Source organism: Psammomys obesus, unplaced genomic scaffold (assembly GCF_907164565.1).
Source record: "Psammomys obesus unplaced genomic scaffold, mPsaObe1.curated_primary_1811, whole genome shotgun sequence".
Classification (NCBI taxonomy): Eukaryota; Metazoa; Chordata; class Mammalia; order Rodentia; family Muridae; genus Psammomys; species Psammomys obesus.
In genome coordinates this window covers 4814833-4837225 of record NW_026585685.1, presented here as the reverse complement: position 1 = coordinate 4837225, position 22393 = coordinate 4814833, and the positions used below count along the sequence as shown (strand labels likewise).

Sequence of the window (22393 nt, the reverse complement as noted above, 5' to 3'; positions counted from 1 at the left end):
GGACTAAACAGAAATAAAAGAGCCTAAGAGAAGACACAGAAATAGAGAACCAATCACTTGTTTGCACACCCAAGAAGCCCATAAAAACACTAAACTGAAAGCTATAACATGTATGCAAAGGATCTCTAATGTAAGAGAAAAGAAAAAATAAAAACTAATATAAAAACAACCACCAAAATAGTAAAAGGAAAAGCCCTGACTCACTGTAAGACAAGAAATGTGCAAAGATGCCGTTGAGTTCATTTTTTATTGGCTGTCTGCTGGCCATGCAGCCTACCCCTAGGAGTAGTTTGTCTCTTTAGTGAGACTCCCTTGGAGGGAGATGGCCTCTTGGTTAGTATAGCTTCTGGGCTAGTGATGTGTCCACCTCTCCTCTCAGCTTTAGGACCCCATCTGATATAGACCGGTGCAGGCCCTGTGCACGCTGCGTCAGACTCTGAGTTCACATGTGGGTCAATCATGTTGATTTAGAGGGCCTTGTTTTCTTGGTGTCCTCTATCCCCTTTGGCTCTTAAACTCTTCTGCCTCTCCTTCCATGGGATTCCCTGAGCCTTGAGGGGAAGGATTTGATGGAGACATCCCATTTAGGGCTGAGTGTTCAAAGGTTTCTCACTCTCTGCATAATGCCTGGTTGTGGGCTCTGTATGTGCTCCCATCTGCTGCAGGGAGACATTTCTCTCTGTATGGCTAAGTAAGACACTGATCTGTGAGCAAATACTATTAGGATTCATCGTAATGCTTTTTTTTTTTAGACCAATAGTGTTTATTTTTACCCTAGGTCCCAGGGCTCTCTAGTTTCAGCTTGTTGGTCACCTGAGCGTGTTAGGTGTGGGTTCTATCTCAGGGAGTGGGCCTCTAGCCAAATCAGATATTTGTCCCTTACTCCTACAGCAAGTTTGGGCCACCATTGTACTAGCACGTCTTGCAGGCTGGACACTTTCATAGATCCAAGGATTTGTGGCTCAGTTGGTGTTTTCATTTCTCCTTTGGTAGCATGCAGAGTATCTTCCTGTATCAAAGATGATAACACATGGGGTGAAGGCTCTATGCAGGCACCAGCTCAACATCTTTATGTTGAATGAGTTGTGTAGGTGTTGTGTTGAGAAATGGGGTCTTGCTATCAGTATGTGGAGAGCAAAAGTCTAGGTCATTTGTGGTTCCTGTAGTACCCCTTTGGCTTTCAACTTAATTAGATGTACCCCAATCCTGGTACTGGAAGCTTCATTTGGTGACAGGAGATGGCCAGTTTGGGCTCTGTCTCTTCCATTATTTAGTGATTTCATTTAGATCACTTTCAGTGTGGATATATTTTAGGAAGCTTCTACTGTATTAGGTTTCCATACTGTCCCTCAAATGGCCCCTAGTTTTTCCTGTCTCTCCCTATATTTACTCCATTGTTCTCCTCATCCCTCCTCCTCTCCACCTGATCCAATACTTCTCCCTCCCTAATCCATCCAAAACTAACTATTGTATTTACCTTTCCTAGGCTTCTGTCACCCCCTCCCCAAGTTCCTTATTCTGTACCTAAGCTCTGTGGCACTACAGATTGTAACGTGGTTATTGATTTAACAACTAATATCTACATATAAATGAATACATACCATATTTGTCTTTCTGGATCTGGATTGCCTCACTCAGGATGATATTAGCCATTCTGCTAGGTGTAAGATGAACTCTCAAAGTTGTTATTATTTACATTTCCCTAATGACTAAGGATTTTAAACATGCCTTTAAGTTTTTCTCAGCCATTTGAATTTCTTCTGTTGAGAATTCTCTGTTCAGATCATTATCCAATTTTAAATTGGGTTAGTTGGCTTCTTGAAATTTAGTTTTTGAGTTCTTGATATATTTAGGATATTAGCCCTCTATAGGATGGGGAGTTGGTAAAAATCTTTTCCTATTCTATAAGCTGCCACTTTGTGCAAACAATGGTGTCCTTTGCCATACAGAAGCTTCTCAGTTTTATGAGGTCCCATAATTGTTGATTTAGTGCCAGTATTCAGAAAGTCTTTTCCTGTGCCAATGAATTCAAGGTTATTCCCCACTTTGTTGTCTGTCAGGTTCAATGTATCTGCTTTTATGTCGAGGTCTTTAATCCATTTGGAGTTGAGTTTTGTACAGGGTGAAAGTTATGGATCTATTTCAATTGTTCTACATGCAGTCATCTAGTTTGACCAGCACCATTCGTTAAAGATACTCTTTTTTTTTTTTTTTCCAGTGTGTATTTTTGGCTTCTTTATCAAAATTCAGGTGTACACAGGTGTGTGGATTTATGTCTGGGTCTTCAGTTTGATTCTATTGCTCAACATATCTGTTTTTGTGCCAATATCATGTTGTTTTTACTATAGTTCTGTTTACATCTTGAAAAAAAGGGGGTGGCACCTCCAGCAGTTCTTTTACTATTTAGGATTGTTTTTAGCAATGCTGGGCTATGGTGTTTTTGTTTCTGTTTTTTGTTGTTGTTCATGTGGTGTTTTTGTTTATTCTGGTGTGTGTGTTTTCTTAGGAGGCTGAAGATTGTCTTTTAAAAATCTATGAAGAATTTTTATGGGGATTTCATTGAATCTATAGATTATTTTTGGTAGGATGGCCATTTTTATTATAATAATCCTACCAACCCATGAGCATGGGAGATCTTTCCATATTCTGATATCTTCTTCAATTTCTTTCTTTAGTATCTTAGTTTTATCATACAAGGCTTTCATTTGCTTGGGCAGAGTTATCCCAAAATATATTATATTATTTGAGGTTAATATAAATGGCATTTATTCATTCCTCAGTCCCTTTGTCATTTGTATATAGAAGGGATATTGATTTTTTTGAGTTAATTTTGTATCCAACTTCTTTGCTGAAAGTGTTTATGAGCTGTAGGAAACCTGATGGAATTTTTAGGGTCATATATGTATACTATCATACCATTTTGCAAATAAAGGTACTTTGGCTTCTTTCTAATTTTTATCCCCTTGTTCTCCTTCAGTGATGTCTATCCTTGATGTTAAGGTGTATTTCTTGGATGCAGCAAAAGGATGGATCCTGTTTTCAAGTCCATTCTGTTATTTTGTGTCTTTTTATTGGGAAATTGAGAACACTGGTGTTGAGAGATATTAATGAACAATGCTTGTTGATTCCTGTTATTTTGTGATGGTGGAGGTGGTGTGTGTGTGTGTGCTTGTTTTACCTTCTTTTGATTTGCTGGTCTGGGATTATTTATTCTTTGTGTTTCCTTGCTGTGGTTAACCTATGTAGAGTTGGATTTGTAGGTAAATATTTGTAAGTAAATATGGATTTGTAGGTAAATACAGCTTTAATATGGTTTCTATCATGGAAAGTTTATTTTCTCCATCTATTGTGATTGAAAGTTTTGCTGGGTGTAAAGTAGCTTGGTATTCTAGAGAGAGTCTGTAGAACATCTGTCCATGCATGAGCTTCTGTCTTTTAGAGTCTCTATTTAGAAGTCAGTCTGCCTTTATATGTTACTTGGTCTTTCCCTTGCAGCTTTTAATATTCTTTCTTTGTTCTATACATTTAGCATGGTTATTATTATTTGCAGACGGGAACTTCTTTTGCTACTGCTGCTTTTTTCCCTCTAAAACAGGGTTTCTCTGTGTAGCCCTGGCTGTCCTGGAGCTCACTCTGTAGACCAGGCTGGCCTCTGACTCACGGCAATGCCTGCCTCTGCCTCCTGAGTGCTGAGATTGAAGGCCTGCACCACCTTGCTTCTGTATGCTTCTTGTATCTTGATAAACATTTCCTGCTTTATGTTTGGGAAATTTTCTTCTCTGGTTTTGTTGAAATATTTCTGTATCTTTGACCTGGGTGTTTTCTCTTTTCTCTATTCCTATTATTCTTAGATTTGGTATTTACACAAGTGTCCCAGAATTCCTGGATGTTTTGTGCCAGTATTTTTTTTTAGATTTAACATTTTCTTTGACTCAGGTATCCATTTCTTCTACCCTATCTTCAATGCCTGAGATTCTGTCTTCCATCTCTTGCATTCTGTTGGTGAAGCTTGCCTCTGAGGTTCCTGTTGGAGCTCCTGAACTGCTCTTTACAGATTTCCCTCAGTTGTGTTTTATTTACTGACTCTATTTCCACTTTCAGGTCTTGAACTCTTTTAATTGTTTACTTTCATTGTTTGTGTTGTCATAGATTTCTTTAAGGGATTTATTCATTTCCACAGTATGGGCTTCTATCATATTCATAAGGGCTATTTCAAGGTCTTTGTCTTGTGCTTCAGCTGTGTTGCCGTACTTAAGCTTAATTGGGGTAAGGGTGCTGGACTCCAGTGGAGACATATTGTCCTGGCTGATGTTGATTATGTTTTTACACTGGCATCTAGGCACCTAAGATTGGGAAGAATTTTGAGATTCTAAGATCCTGATAGGTGTGGCCACTGGGGGTTCTAGGTAAAATGTGATCCTAGGATTGGGAGCTCATACTTAGGAATGGGGATGGATTGTGGGATAGAGGGTGAGGGTGTTCACAATTGCCTTTAAGTCTAGTTCCAGGGAATATAACACCATCCTCTGGGTTCTGTATGCACCAGCTTACACAAACAACATGTATGCACAAAGATTGAAAAAAAAAATAAAGGAAAAAGAAAACAAGGGGAGAAAGCTGGGCATGATGGAACATGCCTGTATCTCCAGTGCTTGGGAGGTAGAGAGCAGGAAGATAGAGAGTATTTTCAGTTACATAGTGAGCCTAGGCTTCATGATACCCTGTCTCAAAAAACAAAACAGCAACAACAACAAAACAAAGGGGTAGTGTAGGAGAAGGTGGATAGGATTAATTGAAGTAATTCTCTGTTCTCTCCTATTGTATATATTCCAAGAGTCAAACTCAGGTGGTCAGACACCCTTGCTCAGCCCCTGTGTTCATGATGGTGAAGTTAGCCATTGTAAAGACAAACTACAGTCTCCTCTAGCACTGTAAAAACTGACTTTGCAGAGTATGTTTTGCTGATTTGTTGCCTTTCCTACTTCCTTGTTCTGCTTCTGTTCAATTTTCTGCATTTTCTGTTTTCTTTTGTGGGAGGTATTTGTTCCTCTTACTCCATCAACTGACTATAGCTGACCCACTTCATCTGTAGTATTGCCCTGTATTCTGAGCTAGATTTCTGTGTTTCCTATTGCTTCTGAGTCTATTTTTAGTTGTCTTATTGGCATGTCGAATTCACATATTTAAAAGTAAATTTGACATATTTAGTCTCTATTTTATAGACACCAATTTCCTGCTCATTAGGCCAAGGCTCTAGCATAATGATTCTCAACCACAGGGGTTCCATATCCTTCATATCAGATATTTACTTTAAGATTCATAGGTAGCAAAATTACAGTTATGAAGTAGCAACGAATTAATTTCATGGTTGAGGTCAGCACAACATGAGGAACTGTATTGAGGGGTCGAAGTGTCAGGAAGGTTGAGAACCGCTGCTCTACAGTTCTTGCTCTTTAGCCTCTCCTTCTACTCAGATAGCTCTCAGTTCCTGGAGGTTGGGTAGTTTTGTTTTCATTTTGCTTTGTTATTTTTAAAAATTTTGTCAAAATTATCAAGATAAAGAAAAACTGAAAAAATTTGACTATGAACACATATATGTGTGCCAGTGAGGGACTACAAATGACATGTTGCTGTGGAGCCTGGGCTGGCTTCAGACCTGTGGTCACCCTGCCCTCCCCTGTACTCTAAGATCAAAGGTATGGGGCTATTGTTCTATAACTTCCTCTCCGCCCTTCTGCTCTTCTGCTATATCCTTAATACCAGTAATCTCCAAGATATTGGCAGTCAAGATATAAGGTGTACTAGAAGAAAACATTGGAACTTATTTTTATAACATTATTGAAAATAAAAATATTTATAGAAAATAAACTTCACTATTTCAAGCACTATTTTGATAATGGCACTCTTAGTCACTCCATATGTCGGACTGCCACATGCATTATCCAGAAGACATTGACCGTGGCACCCTTTATAACACTGTAAAGTTCGCGGTTTGCGGTTCACTTGTGCCCATTTGTGCCTTAGAAGGAAATGTTGCTTTAAGAGAGTTAAACAGAAGTACTGCTGGTTAAAGATAATGCAGGCATGTATGCCTAAGCTAATAATAAAACAAGTAAAGTTGAGCTGGCATTCTCAGAATACTGACAATTATGTAGTCGTCTTTCTAAACATCTGGTTTGACATATGCTTTGTTAGGTACGTATTACTGTGTGTACATATGTGTACAACTATGCACACATATGCACACATATGAGATATACGTATGTAAATATATGTCTCCAAGGGTACATATTCAGGTTTTTACTGAGTAGACTACATAACCAAAATCGTTTGCAACATTGCCTTGTACTATTAAGCTACCTTTTATCTATTTATCTCCTTTGACAGAAAGGAAGGATAGAAAATTAATTATTTCTTCCTGAAAAATAACTTCCTCTTTCTGGCTTCCCATTGTTTACTAATAAAGACCAAAGACCAGGCTATTTGGTAAAGTAGTAAGAACTAACTAACTTTCTTTCTTTTTTTTCTTTCTTCCTTTCTCTTTCTTTCTTGTAGTTAAACTATGTACTTCAAAATATTTTCATGACAAATCTGCTATATTTTAATCTTCCTTGTCATATGCCCATTTCTTTTGCCAGAAACCAGCATTGTATTTCCTGACTCATATCTATTCTTCTTCTAAGCACAACTCTAAAGTGTTATTTCTTCAGGGACCCCTCTGTGTTCTGTGTTTGAATTAGACACTGTCTTATCTGTGCTCTAGTGGTAGACTTGTCTCTAGGCATATACTGTGTAGTGTTGTAATGTAACTAGATAACAGTCCTCAGAGCAAGGGTATTGTCCTTGTCACTTGTATATTCCTTCATCAGAGACTTAAATGTTTGGAAGAAAAGAAAGAGGAAGGGAAAAGCTACGGGGCTAGAGGAGGCAGGGAAAGAAGAGAATTGTAATGTCTTCACATCAATTTGATTACCCTTGTAGACAATGTTTTTTAAATTCTGTAATATTCTGTGGAAGGAGATAAGTAGTCGTCTTCATATACTAGCTTAGAGTGAGTCACAATAAAACTAAGATACAGACTACAGACATGAAGTCAAATTTGGGCTAATCTGTGAGTGTGGAGCCCAGCGCCCATATGGGCAGTCTCTTTGCCTCTGCAGGAAGTACCATTAAGCAGCTTGAGGTCCTCTCCTGTGAGGCAGTCCCGGTAGAAGACAGACTAGGATGGTTTCTGCAGACAGGTGACATCTGAAACAGAAGTTCTAGAGTCCCAAGCATATTGACTACATTCTTTAAAGCTCAACAGTCAGGTAGGGTGCGGTTTTTTGTTTTATCTTTTCGAAAGGAGCTGAGGGGCTCAGTGAAATGTTTCTCTCCTTCTTTATGGCATTTGAGGAATTCAGACTATATCTTTTGTCACAACGTAATTATTAATAGTGTCCCCTTTTATTCTCTTTATTCTCAAAAGTAGATGATATGGGTCACCAGAATGGCTCAGCAGGTAAAGATGGCTTGCTGTTAAGCTGGACTGTCCGCTTTCAGTTTTCCAACCAAATGGGTGAAAACTAACTTCTGAAAGTTGTTCTCTAATCTCCACAGGTCCATTTTGTTACTCGTTCACAATAGATACATAAACAAACCAACAAGGACAGGTCATCACATGCTTTCTGTACGTTTATTCTAAGAATACTTGAACAACTTCAGTAGAAGGATTTCAAGTAGAAATATATTCTAATATTTCTTGCATGTAATTTGGTGATGAGGGCATAATTAGAACCTTGAGCCCCTTTGTTTTATGCTCAACAATCTTTTTTTTTTCTTTATTAATTACACTTTATTCACTTTGTATCCCCCTGTGGTTCTCTCCCTCCTCCCGTCCCAATCCCTCCCTTCCTCCACCCTCTGCATGCATGCCCCTCCCCAAGTCCACTAAAAGGGGAGGACTTCTTTTCCTTCCTTCTGATCCTAATCAGTGAGGTCTCATCAGGAGTGGCTGCGTTGTCTTCTTCTGTGGCCTGATAATGCTGCTTCCCCCTCAGGGGGAGGTAATTAAAGAGCAGGCCAATCAGTTCATGTCAGAGACAGTCCCTGTTCCTATTACAATGGAACCCACTTGGACATGAACTGCCATGGGCTACATCTGTGCAAGGGTCTTACCACTTCCTCTGTGCACCTTCTGTATCCCTCCATAGGAAAGAATTGTCCTGCTATTGACTATTTTCACTACAGACTATATCTGACTCCCGCTGGTATTCTCCACCATGTTTTATTTAGAGTAGATGTTGAAAAGAAAATAATAGTTTGAATGTAGGACTTCTTTTAAGATGCTCTTTGCCATGAATTACTCATTTAAGATTTAGGAAAACTTCACCAGTTCTAAAACTTGTCCTTTCTTTCCCACTCTTTTGAAATTTGAACTCAGTTATGTCTACACACTATCTGATGATTTCACTGAACATATTTGTCTTCCATTCAGTAAAATAATTAGTGTTTTGGCTTAAATAATTATCTTGCATATACAACATCAGGATTCCATTCTACTTTTAACCCACTCTATTTCTTATTTGATGAAAGAAAGATTAAGATTAAATTTTTACCAAAGGCATCTTACAAATACATTGAGTATTGAATTCATTTTGGAGCTTAGAGAATAATAATAGAAAATTACTAGCAGAATAGATCTCCACTATGAGAATGTAGTTGTAATTCATGTATTTAAATAAGAAAAATCTCATTTTGAAACGAGAAAAGAAAAAGGATAAATTTGTGGGTATTAGAACCATAAACTGCTTGATATGGCAGAAATAGATTTGCCTTTGTGAGTCAATTGTTGGGAAGGTGTACCCGTTTCTCACAGAGAAGATGGTTAGCTTACTTAGGTCTCTCCTGCCCTCAAAAGGCCTTGACTTACATTCTTTTCACAAGTTCTTTTTTTTTTTTTTTTTTAAAGATCATCTTTTGTTAAGGACTCTAGCTCTATTTTAAAACTATAGTAATTGCTGCTGGGTGGTGGTGACGCATGCCTATAACCCCAGCACTCAGGAAGCAGAGGCAGGTGGACTTCTCTAGCCTAACCTAGAAAGTTCCAGAACAAAGGGGGCTATACAGAGAAACTTTGTCTCAGAAAACAAAAACAAAACAAAAAAAATTGTGATTATAATAGTCTTATATTTAGCTCCCACCCCTATCCCTACCTTTTCAGTAAACCTTTTGTATTGTTTTTCTTTTTTGAGACAAGGCATCACTGTGTAGCCCTGACTGGCCTGGAGCTCTCTGTGTGGACCATGCTGGCTTCAGGCTCGCAAGAGCTACTTGTCTCCGCCTCTGCCTCGTGAGTCTTTTGGTTAATGGCATGTGCTACCATGCCCAGTCTGGAACTCCTCTTCTTTCTCCTCCTCCCCCTCTTCTTCTTTTCCTGTGATTTATTTATTTTTATATGCATTGGTAGGATTTTTTTTGCTTGTTGTTTGTTTGGTTTGTTTTGCCTGCAGGTAAGTCTATATGAGGGTGTCAGATCCCTTGGAAATGGAGTTTGAGTTCTGTGCTGCCATGTGTGTGCTGGGAATTTAACCTAGGTCCTCTGGAAGAACTGCCAATGCTCTTCTCTGCTGATCCATCTCGCAGACACTGGGACTGCTTTTCTTGACATTATCAATAAGCTGATTGTCTAACCTGATCGATTCTTGGTAGCTCCTCCTCACAACTTTCCACAGCTTTGTTAGTGTTGGTCATACCTTCTTTGACTCCTTCCCAAAGACCGTACTTTACCCTTCCTAATGTGTCAGTGTCCTAAGCTTCTGTTTATTCTTCACCTTTCTCTGTTCACAATCTAAGCACTCCTACCCACTGCTATGCTGTTCCCATGGTTTCTGCCAAATGTTTATCTTCCTATCTGTTAATTCTTGGTTCATATGGCCGGGAGCTTCTTAGATACCTCTATCAGTGTATTTTCAGAAATGATAATCCTCTCAGTTGTTTGAGTCAGAACTGGTTATTCTCATTTTTTTCCTCACTGTTTCCTTTTTGTTACAATTAAGTGCCAAATTCTAGCATTACAACTTTTAAAAACCGTGTATATCTTAAATGTCTACTTGTAGTAGACATGGTATTAAGACTTTTTTTTAATGCTTCTGTCTTCTAAGATCTTCAACATCTTATTTTTATATTTTTAGTTCCCACAGCCTTGTTTTCATATTAGTTATTAGTAAGTACTTGATATAGTGTGTTGCAGTAGTTAATCTGTTATCAACTTGGCTGGATTTGACTTGAGTACCTCTGTGAGGATGTTTCCAGGAAGGTTTAACTGGAAAGATCACCCAGAATATGAGTAGTATCATTAAGTGAGTGGAAATCCCAGACTGAATAATAAGGATAAAGTGAACAGAACTCTGGTTGCTCACTGGGAAGCAACTGGACCAGCTGCTTCCCCTCTTGCTGCTGTGCCCTCCCTGCCATGATGGGCCATGCCCTCAAGCTGTGAGCCAGAATCAGTCCCTCCTTCTGTAAGTTGCTTTTGTAGCTATTTTGTCATAGCAACAAATAAAGTAATTATACATTTGTCACTTTTATGCCATGAGAATTAGAAACTGAGGAACTACCTTGGCCTCCTCTCCCGATTTTTCCTTCTCTCAGTCTCCACAGCAATCACAAATCCTATCAGTCTGACTTCCTTATCTGTTATATGCCCATTTTCATCATTCCTACTACCAATGCCTTAGTTCTAACCTGCATAATTTATTTCCTACTGTATTAATGGTTGTATATTTGTCTGCTTTTATATCACTGCATTCTGTTTCTTCCTCTGTCACTGATGACCCATAATATTTTTGCAAATACAAATTTCATCCTGTCACAGGCCTGCTTAATCATTCTCATTAAGAAAAAAAATCAATCAAAATAAAAGTAGTGTGTCTGGGGTGATGCCTCAGTAGGTAAGAATGTTTGCTGAGTTTGAATTTCAAACATCCATATAAAAGCCAGACATAGCTGTATGTCCCTGTTACCCAGTCTTGTACATTAGAAATAGGTGGATTCCTGGGAGCGCAATGGCCAGCCAGCCTGCTTGGTGAGCTTCATGTTCAGTGAGAGATCTTGTTTCAAAAAAAATAAGGCAGAAGGCCAGTGAGATGGGTAAAGGCCACCAAACCTGACCACCTGAGTTCAATTCCTGACAACCACATGGTAGATGGATAGATCCAGTTTCTGCGAGTTGTCCTCTGACCTTCACACATATTCCTTGTACACCAGCATGAATGCACGTGAGCACACACACACACAAATGCAGTTTATAAATAAGGCTGTAGAGAAAGATACCTACTATCCTCCTTTTCCCTCCACACTCACATATGCCATACACATACATCACCTGTACCACATAAAAATAAAATTCCTTAATATGGCACTCTGGGACTGTTGTAATTGGCACTTGCTTATAAGACTCATCTGTTTTTGCATACAACTTTTCCTCTGTTCTGCCAAATTATCTGTAATAACTGAAAAAGCAAGGCATTTTTTGTATATATTCTATTTTATTTTATTTAGCAAAGGAAATATTAATTAAAAATTACCACAAAGACACATCAGTTAAATGTTAAGTATAAAATACATGTGTGTTTATTTCTTCTTCTTTTCATATGCTTGTAATGTTATAACTGTAAGTATATTCTTTTTATTTTTAAATGTAAAAACTTTGGTCATATTCTTCTTCTTCCCTAAGTCCCAAATACTCCCCTTCTTCCTACCCACCCAATTTTAAGTTTTTCACACACACACACACACATACACACACAAAAAAAAAAAAAAAAAAAAAAAACCCAGTCCATTATATGTTGGCTCACTACCCTGAACATGAGACCTGCCCCAGAGAGTTCGATATGCCCAGTGTCACTCCATTGGATAAAACCAATTTTCCCTCTCCCAGCAGATATAATGACAGTTCAGTTGTTAATCTTTACCCTAGTGGCTAGGTTTTTATTCATTCATTTATTTTAAATATATATATGTATGTATGTATGTATGTATGTATGTATGTATAACCGAATAAAATATAAGATAAAACAAAAACTATCACATTGAAGTTGGACCAAAACAAACCAACAGAAGGAAACGAGTTCAAGAGAAAACACAATAATCAGAGACCCACTTGTTTGCATACACAGGAGTCCCATAAAAACACTAAACTGGAAGCTGTAACATATACACAGAGGACATGGTACAGACTCATGCTTGATGCTTCAGTCTCTGTGAGTTCACATGAGTTTTGCCTGATGTTGGTTTAGATGGCCTTGTTTTCATGGTGTCTTCCATCCCCCCTCATTCTTACACTCTTGCCTTCTTTTCTGTGGGGTTCCCTGAGCATTAATGTGAGAAATTTGATGGAGACGTCTCAGGGCTGAGTGTTCCAAGGTTTCTCCCTCTCTGAGCAATGTCTGACGTTGGGTCTCTGTGTGTTCCCATCTGCTGCAGGGAGAAGCTTCTCTGATGATGGCTGAATAAAATGTTGATCTATGAGTATAGCAAAATATCTTTAGGAGTTATTTTTATCACTCTCCTCCTCCTCCTCCTCCTCCTCCTCCTCCTCCTCCTCCTCTTCCTCCTCCTCCTCCTGCTCCTCCTTCTTCTTCTCCTGCTCCTCCTCCTCCTCTTCCTCCTCCTCCTTTTCCTCCTTCTCGGTAGTATGCGATTTTACTCTGGGTTTGTGGCTGAATTGGTGTTTACATTTCTCCTTTGGCAGCATGAAGAATACCTTCTTGTACCAGAGACTCTGAAACACAGGGGTGAAGGCTCTGTGTAGGCACCAGTTCGACATCTCCATGTTCAATGAGTTGTGTACATGTTGTCTTCAGCAATGGAGCTGGCAAGACATTCTTAATACCTCAGTATTCTTTGGTTTGTCTGGGATGACTTCATTGTCTCTAATTTGTCTTTTAGGACCACTGAAACATCTCTAAACTTAAAAGACTTTTTAATTTTTATTTTATTTTTATTAATTGCAGTTTATTCACTTTTTATCCCAGCTGTATCCCCTCCTTTGTTCCCTCCCAATCCCACCCTCCTTCCCTCTTCTTCTCCTATGCCCCTCCCCCAGTCCAATGATAGGGGAGATCCTCCTCCCCTTCCATCTGACCCTAGTTTTTCAAGTCTCATCAGGACTGGCTTCATTGTCTTCCTCTGTGGCCAGATAAGGCTACTCCCCCCTCAGGTGAAAGTGATCAACAAGCCAGCCCCTGAATTCATGTCAGAGACAGTCCCTGTTCCTATTACTGGGGAACCCTCCTGGACACCGAGGTGCCATGGGCTACATCTGTGCAGGGGTTCCAGGTTATCTCCATGCATGGTCCTTGTCTGGAGTATCAGTCTCAGAAAAGACACCTGTGTCCAGATTTCTTGGTTCTGTTGCTCTCCTGTGGAGCTCCTGTGAGCTCCTGTGCCCTCCAGGTCTTTCTGTCTCCCTTTCTTTCATAAGATTCCCTGCACTCTGCCCAGATTTCGGCTATGAGTCTCAGTATCTGCTTTGATACCCTGAATAGCTAGTCTCAGAGTTGATTGTATTCCTCTTGACACCCTCTAAACCCTATCTTCAACTTGGCATTTCTGTTTTTCTGTCTAATCAAGAACTGCATGTGTTCTTACTGTTTTTTTAATAGAAAGGAGGCAGAAAGAACAGAAATGAAGGAGAAAGAAAGAACGTGAAAGGCTCCACTATAAATTATATAAAATCACTAGGCATTTTAAACTATTACAACCTTCATTTTAACTTTTTATTGGTTCTTTGTAAATTTCATATCATGCACTCCAATCCCCCTTTTCTTCCCTTCCCCTTGTACCCACTCCCCACCTTTGCAGCCCCCCCCCCCCGCACCAGAGAAAAAAAAATCTCATCATGGAAGCTGTCATTTGTCACAGTGTGTCCCCTTTGTCCACACTTCTTTGCTTGCACATGTTCGTTGCAGTGACTCGTTGGTCTAGTACGAGGCCTCTGGCTTCTGCTATTCTATCAAGATTGGAACCTCCCTGGGACTTCTGTAGGATATCTTGTTGCCTTGTGTCATGGTTTTGGATCATTAGGACAGGTCCCTTTATCAATGGGGTAGCTATTGGGGTGGGACAGTTCAAAGCCCTGATCTGGGCCTGAGAGGTGTCTGAGCGGGTCAGCCCACTGATTCTCCTGCCCTTACACCCTTAGGACCAGCTCACTGGCAACTCTTACAACCAGGGCCAGCTGTACACTACTGCCCATGGAAAGTGCAGGGCCCATTCTCCCTTAGTGTTGCAGCCAGTGAGGGACATGGCCAGTTCTTCCACTCTCATGGCCCTAGGTGGTAAGGGATGAGGAAGGGGAAGGGGCCATCTCTCTCTTACCAGTACCACCACACAGGCAGGCATGGCTCTCCCATTCTCAAGCCCCTCAGGGCACTTACCCACAATCCCCATATCCAGGGCCAGCTTTACCTTGCTGCCCAGGTGAGGTGCAGGACCCTCTCTCTGGAGTGCTGCAGCAGGTGAAGGGTGTGGGAGGTGAGGGGATGTCTCTCCTACCTCACAAGAAACATTAGGCAGGGCCAGATCTCCCACTCTCACACCCTCAGGGTTTGCTCACGCACAATCCCCATATTCAGGGCCAGCTCTATTATGCAGCCCATGTGAGGTACAGGGTCCACTTTCCTGAGTACTGCAGCGGGCTAGAGGCAGGATAACCTGTTTATTCTGCAAGCAGAATAAATTTTTTTGGTTACAGTTAAAATAGTTTACAATAGAATTTTTTTGTTTTTGAGGTTGACATCTCACAACTGGGTATCAGTGGCATAAAATCTTTTCATAGAGTTAAGCAATGTGTTTTGTTTATAGCATATGCATTAAAAATAAGAATTGAAAATAAAGAGACTCAAAGCTATAGAAACGACGCGATGGTTTAACAGCACTGGCTGTTGTTGCAGAAGACCTAAATTCAATTCCCAGTACCCATATGGTGACTTGTAACTGTAATTACTCAACTTCCCGGGATCTGACACCCTCTTCTGGCTTCGCTGGCACCAGGCACACATGCAGGCACAGCACCTATACAAAATACAATCTTTAAAAGAAAATAAAGGGGCAGGATATTACAATGTATAACTGTGGCTTTTAGTTATTTGTTTTGTTTAATTCCATCTTCTCTGGGCTTGTTGTCACATGCCTATAATCCCAGCACTCAGGAGGCAGAAGCAGGTGGGTCTCTGAAGTTCAAGGCCAGCCTGGTTCCTTAGTGAGACCCTGTCTCAAAAAAATGAAAAACAAAGTTTCTTTTTGCTCAGTCCCTATATATAATTGGCAGCACTACAACCTCTAACTAGGAACATCCCTGCCTTTTTAATTCATACATGCCAGTTAAAAGGGTTCCTCAAGAGCCCCAAATATTCAAAGGAATGCAAAATGGGAAAGAAAATAATTATTTTTTTGGCATAGACATTTTATGTTGAAAAGGTCAGGTTTTATTTTTTTCAGCTATTAGAAATTTGAATGAGACTTTAGTTTTTCTCGTAGTTTACTAACTAATCTCTTGGAACTAATAATACATGCTAGTGCTGTCTAAGCTATTTGTTACCAAAGCAGATTACACAGACACAGATTACACAAGGCACTGGTAATTAAGTTAATTCATTCAGATGCTGAGCTGAAGTTAATACAAGGAAAAGTACGTCCTTTAAACAGATCTGAAATGGCAAACGTCTGAGGCTGGTTCTTCTTTGAGAATTAAGTGAGAACATAATAAATGATGATGTATAAAAGTAAAAACCTCATAAAGTGCTGCTTGGATCCAGCTGTTTTTCATATCAGCTTTGTCAGCCATCTTAAATAAAAGTACTATAACCAGTGATTTTTTTTTTATAATAACTTGTATTTTTACCGTGTTCTGTATTTAGATTAGGCTGGCTTCAGTCTTATAGAAATGTTTCTGCCTCTGTCTCCTGGGTGCTGGAGTTAGAGGCACGGACAACCATACCCAGTAATTGTCAGCTTCTGGTCTAGCATCCTAACTACCTGCTGAGATATACTTGGTTAATGAAGAAGCTACTCATGCTTAAACTGTGTGTGTGTCTGAAAAATTAGCCCTCAGGTTTCTACTTCTCAAGCATTAGTTTAATAAGGTAAATTCATTCACTGATTATTTTTTTCTTTAATTACAGAGCTTCCTTATGGCTGGGAGAAAATAGAGGATCCTCAGTATGGAACATACTATGTTGAGTAAGTTTGTTTTTTGAATTAATAGTCTCCCAAATGTTGTGGTTTTAGTAGTGAATACTACTAAATTCCCTAGGGAATACTAAATATGGCATTTTATGTTTCTGTGACCTGATTTGCTGGTTATCTTAACTAGAGGATGGAGCACTTTCTGTACTAACTTTGAGCCTTCCAGAAATTTGTTGTGGTTTTTTTCTTCTGGCCCCAAACTCCCAGAATAATGACTCGTTAGACTTAAACTATATTTACAAATACCTAGGCTCGTCTCTGACTAGCTCATAACTTAAAATAACCCATTTATACTAATTTACATTCTTCCAGGTGGGCTGGTTACCTCTGCTGAGGGGCCATGCTTCTGTACTCACATCTTCCTAGGCAAATCTCTTGGGCCTAGCTCTATCCAAGAATCCTTTGTGCCTTCTGGCTGTGCTACCTTCTGTTCTACCCTTTCCTATAGACCATAGGTTTTTTAATTGACAAGTGATGCATCCCTACAATACAGAAGATATTCTCTCTACAGAAGTTGACTTTGGGCTTATCGATACAGAACATAAGAGGGAACCCAGAATGGCAGCAAATGCCTATACTCCCAGTACTCCAGAGGGTGAGGAAAGTTATTACATGAGTCCAGGGTTTCAAGATGAGCCTAACAATGAAGGCTCATTAACTGTCAATATACCAGTTGTTATAAACCAAAGGCTCATTAACTGTCAATATACCAGTTGTTATAAACCAGTGGCATTTCCTGGTAATTATACCTAAAGTAAATATCTTTGACTCCTATTGTCTTTGTTACTGCGTCTCTTGTTAGAGAGATACTTGAAGTGACTTCTTAAAAGCCAGTGTGTATCCTAAGGAAGAAATCAGAGTCATTTACAGGTATATAACTTGCTGCTTCCTTCAAAAAGCTTTACTAATTTTATTTCTATTGTATTATTTAATACATTGCTGATTGTTGTAGTGTGATATGCAAAATACACAGCAGCTCTTTTGATAGTTTTATTTTCCCTGAGGGTAGTTGAAGGAAGAAACAACTTGTTTTTCAAGTCAGAGGCAGATTTGGAGACTGACGGAAAGAGGTGTGTGGGATTCTTCTTCCCATTGCAGTTTAGCCTGTTTAAATTGGGCTTCAATCAACTATTATCTGCTAGGGACAGTGCTGAGCATCTCTGAGACAGTGATTCTCATAATTCCTTATTCCAAGTGAATTTGGATACTTGGTCAAAAGGTGAAAGTCATTTGCCAGTTATAGTATCTCTAGTTGAATGACCTGGTTCCCATTAAGCAAGGGTACAACTCTGAGGCAGCTTTAGGGTACATCCTGAAGTGACCCCCCACTCCACGTCGTCATGGAGGTGTGTGAAACCACCTGAGGTACAAGTGAGAGCAGCATCGTGACTCCATAGGATTGCTCTCAGAACAAGCTCATTTACGGGAGGATAATTCATTAGATTTAGAGGAACAGCCTGTACTCAAGATGCACATTAGCACTGAGTCAGCTGTACTACAGAGTGTGGCCTCCATCCCAGATTAACTGGATTTTGAATTTCAACTGTAGTAACATGCAGTGAGTCTACTGGGGGAGATAAAGAGCTGTTGCCTGAATGGCTACTCTTTGGCTCTTTTAGCTTGTTAGACCAGATGGCACCATGATTGCTTTTGGCAGGAATCTCGTAGTAGTAACACCAACTGCAGTGGCAGTTTTTCAGTTTTTCAGTCTTTTTTTTTTTTTTGTAAGAAGATGAGATTCTAAAATGGGTTTTTTAGAAACAAAATTGTTCTAAAATTTAATGGCAGGCCTTCTGTAGACATACTTAATTTTAAAAATGGGGCGGAGGGCCTGCCATAGCACGCTGAAGAGGTTAGATGACAGTTCACAGGAGACCGTTCTCTTCTTCCTCATTGTCAGTCCCAGGGACCAGGGGCAAGTATCTTTACCAACTGAGCCCTCTCAATAGCCAAGAAATATTTCCATGTTGAGAAATGCTATCCTGTTTGTATTGTATTAAGAATTATAATACACTTAGTCAATAACCAAAAAAATGTATCTGGTTTCATATCGCAATATTCTTCATGAATTCTTCATTATTCATGAATTTGTTCTGATGAATGTTTAAAATCTAGGTATTAAATACAAAACTGTAATGCTGATGACATTGCAAAGTATATGTTAGGTATTTAATCATCTTATCTAGCCACCTTCTGAACTTTTCTGACCATCTCTAATACTCTCTTATATTTATGAAGTTCTTTGTTTAGAGGTTGTGCCTCCTTCATGGTTAGACAAATAAATCTATTCATCTTAATATGTGCTTATAAATAACAGTAAAGGGTATTTCGTTGATTTGTGTCGAGGGTGGTTTTTTTCATATTGTCTAATATAAATGCAATTGAATCCTCCACTAAAGTTATATTTTTTTATCTAAGAATTTTCAGGAAAAGAGTAGTATCCATTTGCCTCTCTCTTCTCTCTTGCACACATCACAAAGGACTGAAGCACAAATCACTACTGTTGTAAACCCGCTGTGGCAAAATCAGTCATTCTGGCTGATGACATAAGAGGCAGGCAGACTCTTCCCTGAAGAGGGTCATGTCTTTCTAAGTGCTAATCTTTATGGGTTTTTATAGATGTACTGGTGGGGAGCGGATAGGTGGGGCTGGCTGGAGAGATGGCTCATCAGTTGAGAGCATGTACTGCTTTTCCAGAGGATCCCAGTGCCTCACAACTACCCAGCTCCATGCAATCCAGTGCTCTTTTCTGGCCTTTGAGGGCACCAGCACACATGTGGCACATAATAAAATAAAATAAAGGCAATTTTCTTTAAAGCACAAACTAAAAAGAACACTAACACCCCTTGCTATAATAGTTGCTCGTTTCATTGTTTCATGTTGATAGTGCAGGTAGCAAAGGGAACATTGTTTGCTTCCTTGTTTACATAGATTGTATAATAATCGATCTATAGAAAGATAACCATATCCTGAAATTCTCATGGTTTGATGTTTAATTGTTGGCATTCAGTAATTTTATTTTTTTGTTAAAGCAGTTTTTAGTGGAAAACATCATTTGGTGAAATATCATTGTCCTGTGGCATGGTTGAATATGATCACATGGCCTCTTAATTATGCTTCATCATGGTTTTAAACATCAGTTTTAGTTTTTATTATTTTGCCATGACTTCAGTCTTAAATAATGATCATGTCAGTGCTACAGTCCCTATGGAACACATGGAAGCCTGTAGTTTATGGAGGACTACTGGGTACTCACCTGTCCCCAGGCTCCCTCTGCTTTCCTCCAGAGGTCTAAGCTTCCTAAGAGTCAATTGTGAATGTACTCAGTCACAAAAGCCCACTAAAATTATGTTACATTTATTTAACTAATTTATTATGTAATTGTAAGGAAACTGAAGTGTAAAACCAGAGTTGTTCTGCAACTATGAGAAAAGAAAGTCACTTTCTTGAGTGATGCTGAGTTTACGTGGGCAAATCTGTGGAAAGATACTGAAGTAATGTGCTGGGAAATGTTCCAGAGGCTTTACACTCCGGTATCTCAGGAGTAGCTCAATAGCTTGATTTATTTTGGAGAAACTTGAAAGATTCTTCTGCTGCTAATTGCCTTTAAAAAGATTAGCTCGCCATTACCAGTACTTCTGATTGCCTCAGGAAAAGAATTTCTGCTGTAGTGGGGTGGGTTCCATGGGAAAGCCCTAACATAAGCTTCAGAACCTTTGACCTCTAGTCATCTTCTGGTCTTCCACCATCTCTGTCAGCCTTTCTCTGCTCCATTTCCTAAGGGCACATACTCGTTAGCCTTCATGATGGAATAGCATGATGTTTTATTTAGGAAAAGTAATGGAACTTTTTCACCTAAATCTGAACTGTATATTTCTCTATATTTTACAGTCACCTCAACCAGAAAACTCAGTTTGAAAACCCAGTGGAGGAAGCCAAAAGGAAAAAGCAGATAGGACAGGCTGAAATTCATTCTGCAAAAACAGGTAGAACTTCCTATTTGGTCATTCTAATAAAATGTGAAATGTTTATAGTAAGTTAATAAAAGTGAATTTGAACCTTTTATTGCTAAATCTTCGAAGGTCAACAGAGAGAGTTTTGCCTCTGTAAAAGATATAGTCTTTTTTGCAAAATCATTTGAACATTGTGAGAATACTGAGATGTTTGTCATGACTGAATAAAAAATATGAAATTGCATGAATTTGAGGTTGAGTTTTTTTAAGATTAGTTTTTTTTGTTTTTTGTTTTGTTTTGGTTTTGGTTTTTTGAGACAGGGTTTTTCTGTGTAGCCTTGGCTAACCCGGACTCGGCCTCCCTGAGTGCTGGGATTAAAGGCATGGCTTAGGTTGTTTCTTTATGTTTGAAGTAGGCTCAGTATTAGCTCTGTAGCTCATTATAGCTTCTATGCTGACTACTTAAGTGAGATATGTAGATTTAATCTACAAGATTCTCCACTAACCAATACTAATCAACACTAAGTAAATCTGCCAAAGTACTTCCCTGTCTCATTGCTGGCACCCTCCTTTGTCTCCTGTCTTTCTTCTATGTGTCGTTACAGACAACCGTCTCTGCTTATGTTGTAGAATAGAGTATGACCCACTCTGTTGTCTGTGAGAAAAATAGCTTTTTTCTTGTAGGTACTCTGCAAAACATAGGTGTCTTCCTTAAGCTTTGCATGTAGCTTAGCAAACATGTTCAATTTAATACATATTTTTGAGCACTTCTCATATGCCCCACATGTATGTAAATAAATATAAAGTGCTTGTAGTACTATTTGTTACGTGGTGATCAATAAATGATAGCTTTAATCATTACAGTGGGAATTGAGTCACCTTTTATCTGGTGAGAATACATTCCAAGACTACAGTAGATTCCTAAAGTTGTAAATAGCATTAAACCTTGTGTAAGTTGTTTTTCCTGTGCATACATACCTTTGATAAATTTAACCTTTTAAAAAGATTTATTTTAAACACTTTATGTGTATGGATGTTTTACCTGCACGTATGTCTGCCTACCACATATGTGCAGTGCCCACAGAGGTCAGAAGTGGGTGTTGGGCTCCCTAGAACTGAAGTTACAGGCATTGTGTGCCACCATGTGAGTGCTGGGAACTGAACCAAACCCAGGTCCTTTGCATGCGCACCAAGTGCTCCTAACCACTGAGCCATCGCTCTAACCCCTAACCATTCCACTTAGTGGAGTAACCACTCCAGTTACTCTTCGATAGGTCCGAATCACCAGCATTACACTACCCTTATGCCCTGGGACTATTTTTAAGTAAAACAAGGATTACTGGGATATGGGTGCTGTGGTACCACAAGAACTGATCTAAAAATCAAATGGCTAATAATCAGCTACCAAGTGTTAGTATATACAGCATAATTACCTGAATGGAAGGATGATTTGTATACCAGATGAAATAGACTGAGGAAGCACAAAATTCCATCACACTTCTCAGAACAGGACACAATTTAAAATTTATAGTTTATTTCTGTTTAATATTTTCAGAATTCATCTGACTGTAAATAACTCAAACTGCAAAAAAAAAAAAAAAAAAGGCTGACTAGAGGGAGGCTTCTGTAGTAAGGTATGGGTGAGGGAAAGCACAGAGAAGGCCATGGAGCAGAGAGAGTGGGTGCTTTACCTTTCTGAAGGTTGTCAAGAAACCCTACAAAGGTATTATTCATAATTACTTCCCTTTCCACCCCCAAGTATTTAATTTATTAAAGCCTAACTATTCTATGCCTTCAGAGATCTGAGGCTCCTTTTCTTTAGGGCTTTTTATTGTTATTTTTACTTAACATACACAAACATATTGAAAATTGACTACATATAGTTTATTCAGTATAATTATTTTTGTTTTTAAATCTGATTCTTGTTTTGACACAGATGTGGAAAGATCACACTTCACTCGGGACCCGTCCCAACTTAAAGGTGTCCTTGTGCGAGCATCACTGAAAAAAAGCACAATGGGATTTGGTTTTACCATTATCGGTGGAGATAGGCCTGATGAATTCCTACAAGTGAAAAATGTGCTCAAAGATGGCCCTGCAGCTCAGGATGGGAAAATTGCACCAGGTAAGAAAAGTTTCCAAAATTACTGCAAGAGTAGATATACTAACAAAAATTACAGAAAAGAGATGTTGGGGGCAGGGACAGAAGG

At 39.2% G+C, this 22393-nt stretch overlaps 1 protein-coding gene across 2 annotated transcripts in view; it reads left to right on the top strand.

Moving 5' to 3' along the window:
- Magi3 (membrane associated guanylate kinase, WW and PDZ domain containing 3) overlaps positions 1 to 22393 on the top strand; it is a 199338-nt gene that overhangs the window by 133792 nt on the left and 43153 nt on the right. For both annotated transcript variants that reach the window (XM_055628767.1, XM_055628775.1), the window contains exons 7-9: positions 16167 to 16224; positions 20122 to 20216; positions 22120 to 22308. In XM_055628767.1, coding sequence (XP_055484742.1) covers positions 16167 to 16224; positions 20122 to 20216; positions 22120 to 22308 — 342 coding nt within the window. The remainder of the gene's footprint in view (positions 1 to 16166; positions 16225 to 20121; positions 20217 to 22119; positions 22309 to 22393) is intronic.